General features: G+C 38.8%; 1 protein-coding gene across 2 annotated transcripts; it reads left to right on the forward strand.

The window, feature by feature from the left end:
- The first annotated feature begins 1,804 nt into the window (after positions 1 to 1,804).
- Positions 1,805 to 7,339, forward strand: GKN1 (gastrokine 1). Of its 2 annotated transcripts, none has more exons than XM_007126729.3 (6): positions 1,805 to 1,854; positions 3,996 to 4,049; positions 4,136 to 4,270; positions 5,219 to 5,329; positions 6,258 to 6,409; positions 7,096 to 7,339. In XM_007126729.3, the coding sequence occupies exons 1-6, from the start codon at positions 1,843 to 1,845 to the stop codon at positions 7,103 to 7,105; spliced, it is 474 nt and encodes a 157-aa protein (XP_007126791.1). In that variant the 5' UTR covers positions 1,805 to 1,842; the 3' UTR covers positions 7,106 to 7,339. The 2 variants fall into 2 exon arrangements, with proteins under 2 accessions (XP_007126791.1, XP_007126792.1); XM_007126730.3 differs by having other exon boundaries at positions 1,810 to 1,854; positions 6,258 to 6,405; positions 7,094 to 7,188.
- The last annotated feature ends 1,828 nt before the right edge of the window (positions 7,340 to 9,167 follow it).

A 9,167-nucleotide genomic window follows, 5' to 3' on the forward strand; every position in this document is an offset into this window, starting at 1 on the left:
GTGACCACCTAGAGGGGTGGGATAGGGAGGGTGGGAGGGAGGGAGACACAAGAGGGAAGAGATATGGGAACATATGTATATGTATAGCTGATTCACTGTTATACAGCAGAAACTAACACAACATTGTAAAGCAATTATACTCCAATAAAGATGTTAAAAAAAAAGAAAGGAAACCTCTTCACAGATGGCTGCCCTCCATCCCAGGCTTAGTGATCTTTTGCAGCTAAAGAGCAAGTTTGGAAGAGATTAGTGGACACATTAAAAACATAAACAAAATCTTACCACAGCTACACTAATCCACTCATGCCAACATTCTGAAAGAGATGTGGGTAGTTAATCACACTTTACAACCATGTAACCCAGTCCTGTGATTCCAGTTCATGCATATACAGGCAATCATGGGCTCAGGAAGGTTTCCAAAGGGGAAATTTATAGATCAGTGATTCATGAGATACAGTTTTTCTCCAGCAATTTGATTTACTAGCTTCCATTTGTAAGAGAGAGCAGGAAAAAAAATTGAAACTTTAATTCACCTCCAAGATTGTTTTGAGCATTTACTTGTTTGCCCAAGTGACAAGATCTACTCTCTGCTTCTGATGAAAACATTTTTAAAAATTATTTTAACATAATTTCTGAAAATTAAATTATCTAGAAACAAGTAAGAGGACAGGGATTCCTTTTATAGCTCCAGGAAAAAAAAGAAAAAGGTTTCCCCCTTGGATATGGAGAAGACATGATAGAGGCAGTGGTATGTGAGTTGGGCCTTGAAAAATAAATAGCAATTACCAATTAGAGAAAGGCAAGGGGTTGGCACTCCAGGGTGAAGGAACTACATGTGTGAAGGCATAGAGGCATGAACCATCCTGAATATTCCCACTAGAGTGGAACTGTGGCGTAGCTGGAATATAGGTTTATAGAGCGGCAGATACAACTGGGGAGACTTTGGAAACTTTATTATAAAGGACCCTCTGTGCCATTCCAGTGAGCTTGAAGTTTATCCTGTAGGCTGCCAGTGAAAGTTGCTAAGCATGGTAGAGTCAGTTTATTTATATATGTATTTTTAAAAGACAACCTTAGGGAAAATGTGGGGAAAATGCACTGGAATATGAGAGACTGATGACCAGAATGATCAATTACACAACTGCTATAAAAGTCCAGGTGAATGAAGCTGCGGGCAAAGCCAGAGTTGAGAGTCAATTCTGACTGAGATGAAATGACAAAGGTTTAGTAACTAACTGGATGGTTAGAAAAAAGACCAAAGAGAGCACCAGATTTTCTAACTAGATGTATGGTCCTATCATCCAAAGAGCTCAGGATTGCAGAGAAGGTTATAGGTTTTGTGGGAGTAGCTAATAGAACATGTTTAGCCTAAGCAAAACAACACAGTGGCTTGGTTAAAGGTACGAAGAGGAAACCATTCCACATTCTTACAGGAGCTGCTATCTGCAAGGCCCACAGTTTCCTGCCTTGTTTGATTTTAGGTATGATTCTTTTTCTGAATCTGAGTAATATCAATATATAAAATACCCACACCCACAGCTTCAGTTGGCCAACAAGTTATCATAAATCATACTGAGTTTGTTTTGATATCTTCAACTTCAACAAACGGTGAGTCAGATCAACTCCATGTCAAAATACCTTGCTAACCAGACGGATATTCCAAAAGGCTTCCTGGTACACCAGAAAGTAGCACAGATATGGAAAATGGAGAAAGATAAGTCTTGAACCCCACCTGTTCACACCTAGCTTGAGTAAAGCTGGTCAAGTACAAATATGAGAAGACTTTTTTTTCTGCGTCCATGCCTGCCTTCTCCCCGGCTTCATTGCTTTGGTGAAGTCAAGATGAAGTTCACAGTGAGTAGATTTTTCCTTTTGAATTTATTCCCTTTTAACTGGAGACTGTTAATATTCTGAGCTAAGGGGGTCTGCTTCTTATGACAATATCACTGTAATGCAAAATTTTGTGAAAAAAAATAATATTTTCTTTTCATGGAATCTTGGCATTTATAAGCATCTCTATAGAGAAGGATAGTTATACTGGGATTGATCAGCTGCCTGAGCATCTTATACTATGTTACCTTTTAAAAAATTACTTTCGAGGGGCTTCCCTGGTGGCGCACCTGTGCGTCCGGAGCCTGTGCTCCACAACGGGAGAGGCCACAACAGTGAGAGGCCCGCATACCGCAAAAAAAAAAAAAAAAAAAATTACTTTCGGGCTTCCCTGGTGGCGCAGTGGTTGGGGGTCCGCCTGCCGATGCAGGGGGCGCGGGTTCGTGCCCCGGTCCGGGGGAATCCCACGTGCCGCGGAGTGGCTGGGCCCGTGGGCCACGGCCGCTGGGCCTGTGCGTCCGGAGCCTGTGCTCCGCGGCGGGAGAGGCCACAGCAGTGAGAGGCCCGCGTACCGAAAAAAAAAAAAAAATTACTTTCCAGATCTCCTGATTCAGGTCTGGGCACAGAGCAAGCAGTCTCTAACCCTAGAAAATGTCTGACTTTTCATACCTTCATAAATTCCCTTTTTGACCAAAACTTCTGAGTATGTTAAGGCAAGATAAAAAGCTTATTATCAAAACAAATTGGTGAGAGACTTACTGTCACATTCTCCCCCGTGAAATGGATCTCTAAGTAAGAAAGTTTTACCTTGGACCCTGTCTGTAGCCATTTATTCATGAAAACACTTGAAGCATGAAGCTAGTGCAACATCTCACTTGTGGTTCCATGTAAAAGGCTGAAGAGTGTAGCAAATGGACCACAAAATTCTGCCAAAGTAACTGGTGGTGCTGTGTGTCTCATAACAGGATGCAAAAGGGCTAGAGTCAGGTAAATATTTTCATGTTTTGACATACTAAACATTAAAATATATTACAGCAGACTCTGCTTCCTAATGGAGTTGCAAGTGTGAAATAATTTTCTAGAGATAAGTTCTATTTTTATGTTTTGGTTTTTTGGCCACGAGACATGTGGGATCTTAACTCCCCATCCAGGGATCAAACCCTCACCCCCTGCATTGGAAGGCGAAGTCTTAACCACTGGACCACCAGGGAAGTCCCTAGAAATAAGTTCTATTAATAGGAAGGTTAAAAAAAAAAAAGAGCCCAAGACACAGGTCAGATCTGGTTTCTCTTCTGGTTCTGCCTTGAACAAAAGGTACACCTTTGGCCAAGTCACTCAACTTCTGAAGTTCAGTTTCCTCATCTGTGAAAAGATTATGTTGTACTAATAGATCTCTAAAATTTCTTCCACCTCTGAATTTTTTTTAACCTCCTTCTTAAACTATCAGGGGAAACATCAAACCAGTCTTTAAAATTACCTTGAATTACTAGTGCAGTTCTCAAACCATTTTGTTCCAGGCAAAGGAAATGAAGATGAACACCCAGAATCATGCACCCTGCAAAAAGCTCTGTGTTCTGAGAACAAGCACTGTGTACTCAGTGACACATGACTACATCAGGTGTCCTGGGACAGTGATTGACTTCCCTTCTGCTAAGCACATTTGACAGCCAGACACCCCATCCTTGGCTTCTCATCATTCATATCCAATCTGCTTACTAATCCATTACTTTAAAAAAAATTTTTAATAAAAAGACTACTGCTCTTAAGGGATCTAGGAAGAGAAGACACATTCACGTCAATAAATAGGAAAATTAAATTAAATCATTTTCAGATGTGGTTCTCAGAACTTAAAACCATTTTCATACCATATATGCTATTCATTTTCGACTTTATTTTTCAATATACTGACACTTCATCAGTATTTCATAAGACCTACATTAAAAATGCTAAAACAATCAACATAATTACTTATAATTAACCTACAATTCAACATTATCATTAAAACTTTCTATGGTTAAAAAAATAGAAGACCAAAGAAGAAGAAAAGACAGACCACTCAATAGAGTGGTAAAGTTAGGAAGTATTTTTATAAGCTTAGACAAAGAAAGAAGACGAGGCCATCGTTTTGCCATCTAACAGTAGATCAATGTTATTTGTGATTTCAGATTGTCTTTGCGGGACTTGTTGGCATCTTTCTGACTCCTGCCCTTGCTAACTATGTAAGTCTCATTTTTTAAAGTGTTACCAAAATGCATTTGCAAAGAAATGTGGTATTAAATCAATGTCAATTTCTTGTAAATTTCAGAATATCGACGTCAACGACAACAACAGTGGTGGAAGTGGGCAGCAGTCAGTGAGTGTCAACAATGAACATAACGTGGTCAATGTTGACAATAACAACGGATGGAACTCGTGGAATTCCCTTTGGGACTATAAATCTGTAGGTAGCCCACATGCAATTTCTGTTCTTTGCAAAATGGCATTTCTTTTTTAACGACAACAAAAATTGCCTGCTAACCACAAAAAATTTAAAATGATGTAAATTCTAACTGCACATAAGCACAGAGTTATAAGTAAAAATGCCTATTTTGCTCACCCAGTTTCACTCCCTAGACATAATTGCTGTTAATAAGTTTCTCACAGTAAGTTAAAATTTATGCCAGTGTGAATAGTAATTAGGATCCACTTTGCTGTGAGGCTATAAGACAAATATGACATCTTTTGCCTTACCTGCAGAAACCCTCAATAAAGACAAAAGACCTTCGCAATATTACTGTTGCCAAAGCACAATCTATCTCACTCTATTGTCAATTTCCTTCTAAAAAGACGGAAATTGACATTTCATCTGTAACTCAAAAAGACCAAAGGAAATGTAAATGACAATTTTAATTAGTAAGAGAGTAAAAACAAAACAAAAAAATAGTTGTTTCTTGTTAGAACACCCAGCTCTGCAATTACCAGCTCTATATTTAACAAACTTTGTACTTTAGAAAAGCCAACTCCTTATAGTTTCAGTTTTATCATCTGGTCAAATAGAAAACGAATTCCTGTCTTACCTGCCTCCTTGAAATGTTGTGAAGATCAAAGGAGATTAAAATATGATAGTATTTAAAATTTTATTTCAGCAGAACAGACATATGTTGAGGGACTCTTCCCAGGCTAGAACCTGAAGCAAGTTCAACACTCAGTCTCTCCCTCAAAGAGTTTGTGGTCTATCCTTACAAATGTTAGCAATAAATATGATTGCAAAACAGGGTCAGATCCAGCACTTTTACCCCAGTTCATCGTGATCTCAGAGTTTATTTCCCTCTGCTGGTGAAACTAATTTCTGATGAGAAAAGCACCTTGGAGAACATAACTCCTTACCATCTACCATTTTCTTTAATAGGGCTTTGCTGTAACCAGGCTCTTTAACAAGAAGTCATGCATTGTGCACAAAATGAACAAGGGAGTCATGCCCTCTTTTCAAGCCCTTGATACACTGGTCAAGGAAAAGAAGGTAAAAATAAAAGTCTTTTTATTTTTACTTGGGGAAGTCTTATGATTTCCAATAAATAATGAGAAGGTTACAGTTGTTCCCTCTTGACCACAGTATGTTGTTCTGTGAAGCAAAAAAGGGAAAGAGGAATTGGTAATTGCCTGAGGGGAGAGAGCTGCCACCACACTCAAATGCTGTGGCTCACACCTGCCTCCACAGAAGCCGATCAAAACACCTCGCCTTTACTGTTAGGGGAGCAAAGCTCTGCTCACACCAGTGGGAGCCCTCAGTACTTCAAGGACTTTTTTCTGCAAGAGTTGGTTAGGGTTATTTGATGTAGCAAAAACAAATAGAGGATACCCAGTTAAGTTTGAATTTCAAATAAACAATGGATAATTTTTAGCATAAGTATGTCCTATGCAATATTTGGGACATACTTATACTTACAAATGATCTGTTATTTATCTGAAATTAAAATTTAACTGGGTGTCCTGTATTTTATCTGGCAACCCTAGTTGGGGTAGGTGGGGAGAGGGGATCTATCATTCTTTAAAATGTCAGCCTGAGTTTATATCCCTATAACTGATAAGTGGGTAACTTTCACTGACAGTGTAGAGAAAATAAACTGCATTCTCAGAAACTGATTATCATATAAATCAATCCAAGAAATATAAGATGACCAAATGAGGTTCAACCTTCAGAATAAGTTTACCCTCAGATTTCTGTTTATATGAAAAGCTGAGGTTTCAAACCAGCTAAATCCCTTGGGACACTACAAAATTCTGAGATATACAGGGCTGGAATTGGTCCTTCTTCATTCTGATTATGGAAAAGTTATAGCCAAGCAATACCCCCTTGTTGACCTTGAACCCAACCCCCAACCCAACAAAACCGCTGGGCTTAGCACTCCTTCTCTCACCTCCTTTCCACCTGTCTTGTGCACACTCAGCTTCAGGGTAAAGGACTAGGGGAACCACCTCCCAAGAGCCTGATATACACAGTCAACCCTGACAAAGTCAACAACCTGGACCAGTTTGGAAAATCCATCGTTGCCATGTGTAAGGGGATTCCAACATACATGGCTGAAGAGATTCAAGGTGAGTAGCCTCTCTACTGTGCACTCCAAGTTAATGCTGATGGGATTGTCAGACTATTTTCGGGGCATGTCTACAGAGGACACCAATTACTCGAGAGATGGTAATCAAGGTTAACACTTCTGTAGCGCTTGCTTTGTGCCACGCGCTATTCTACGTGCTTTAAGTGTGTTAACTCATTTGCTCCTGACCGTAATCTTATGTGATAGGTTTTATTGTTATTCTCACTTTCTGATGAGGAAACAAGCACAGAGAGAGGTCACAAACCCCTTGCCTGGGTCAATCCTAAGCATTTTGACTCTGGATTCTGTGCTTTTAACCACCCTGAAATATTTCCTTTCAAGGGTGAATCTAGAGTAAACTCAAGACATATTCAAAGAAATGCATGAATCACTAAATGAAAGGAGACCGCCAATAGACTCTATTGGCTTTTTATAGCTCAAACAATCACTAATTCTGGGCATTCAAAGAATAATTTACATAAAAACAAAGAGTTCACACGTGAACCTAACATAACAGCAACTTTTCAGATCTCTGAATTGATTAATTTAATCTTGATAGCTAGCTAGCTAAATCTTGAAATTACTGCAGAGCTAGTTTGAAAACTGTGTGACATTCCTTGTCTCTATCCCCTAAAAAAACAGGTCCTTGAAAAGGCATTGATATTGGTTTCTTCTTTTCTTTTTATCAGAGGCAAGCCTGATTTTATACATAGGAAAATGCCTCAGTATTGATATACTCTGGATTCTGAACATTTCCTTCTGTGGAGTAACAGTGGAGAACTAAAAAAAAAAAAAAAGTTGCTGTGGGTTTAACCATCAGAATATTCTATGCAGAAAAATATGGGTTCTAATGGTTTTTAATCCTGTCATTCGAAAATGTTTTCTCCTAGTCCTGTCTGGTTCCTTTAAGTGTCAATAAACCTATTTAGCACTGAGTTCAATTTATACTAAAATTCTTTATGATTTCTATTTGGAAAAAAATGCAATGTGGTGGCAGCAAGTTGTCAAAGTGCATTAGACCCAGCCATTAGCCTATACTCAAGATGTGTCCCTTATAAAGAACCCCTTTAGCTGCTTCAGATACTGCTAACCACAGCTCTGGGAATAGTTCCAAGACCATCCAACTACCATGAAGACAGCTCTATAATTGATATGCACAGTAACGTTTTAAATCAGTGAGGGCAGAAATCCACTCAAAGTAGCTTGAGCCAGAAAAGGGGAGGAGGTGTATTACAAGGATATTGGAATATCTTAAATACTCTTAGGGCAAGAAAAGCAGCTGGTATCAAAAAGACTAAAAACAGGAACTATACTGGCACCAAGACTCAAGTCTCCTTCTCTCTCCCTGAAGCCACATATTAGCTCTTCTCTGCTCCTCTTAAATTCAGCTTCCCTCTTTTTTCCATCTTGATGACGTTTTCTGTACTCATGGCAGAAGATGGCCAAACCAAAATGTGACCCTCATCTCCCATGTTTATGTGTCTTTCCAGCTCACGGGGTCAAGTCTAATACTTTTGAATCCAAATTCCAATTTTTCTTCACCCTGTATGGTTCAATAGCCCACAACCTCTACTCTTTGATGGCCAGGGGAGTGAAGTCACATGGTACACGTACAGCATTGGGGTCTCCACTGAAGGAGAATGATCTCAGAGAAAACAGATGTGCCTAATGTTGTGTATTCCAGTATGAAACTAGAGTTCATTTTTAAAAATTACTCCCATATATATATTTTTTAAATCCTGGATCGCATAAAAGAATAGATATCTAATCCATTCCCATGTCTTCATATAAGATATCCCTAAATAAACCTAACAAACAAAACTAAAGGCATTGAGTCCCACCATTTTGAAAAATGCCAATATTTACCAGTCCTTATTGGGAAAAATTATCATTTTCATTATCCTGAGGCAATTCCACTGCTGTTCATAAGAAGTGTACTACCAGCACAGTAGAACTTCCAAAATATCCTGAAGCCATGAGGTGTGGAAACCTGTCAAAAACCCATCAAAGATCAGGATCTTAGATACTGCTCTCTTATGAGTGAGACAGAAAGAAAACCATAACTCACCAACTGGATACAATGTCAGGTAGCTGACTTCTGGGAAGCAGTGAATACCATGTTTCTTAGAAGAATTGTCACATCACTATTTCAGGACAAGAAATTAAATTCACAAAAGACCCCGAATAGTCAAAGCAATCTTGAGAAAGAAAAACTGAGCTGGAGGAATCAGGCTCCCAGACTTCAGACTATACTACAAAGCTACAGTAATCAAGACAGTATGGTACTGGCACAAAAACTGAAATATAGATCAATGGAACAGGATAGAAAGCTCAGAGATAAACCCACACACATATGGTCACCTTATTTTTGATAAAAGAGGCAAGAATATATGATGGAGAAAAGACAGTCTCTTCAATAAGTGGTGCTGGGAAAACTGGACAGCTACATGTAAAAGAATGAAATTAGAACACTCCCTAACACCATACACAAAAATAAACTCAAAATGGATTAAAGACCTAAATGTAAGGCCACACACTATCAAACTCTTAGAGGAAAACATAGGCAGAACACACTATGACATAAATCACAGCAAGATCCTTTTTGACCCACCTCATAGAGAAATGGAAATAAAAAGAAAAATAAACAAATGGGACCTAATGAAACTTAAAAGCTGTTGCACAGCAAAGGAAACCATAAACAAGACCAAAAGACAACCCTCAGAATGGGAGAAAATAGTTGCAAATGAAACAACTGACAAAGGA

Source organism: Physeter macrocephalus, chromosome 12 (assembly GCF_002837175.3).
Source record: "Physeter macrocephalus isolate SW-GA chromosome 12, ASM283717v5, whole genome shotgun sequence".
NCBI classification, from domain to species: Eukaryota; Metazoa; Chordata; class Mammalia; order Artiodactyla; family Physeteridae; genus Physeter; species Physeter macrocephalus.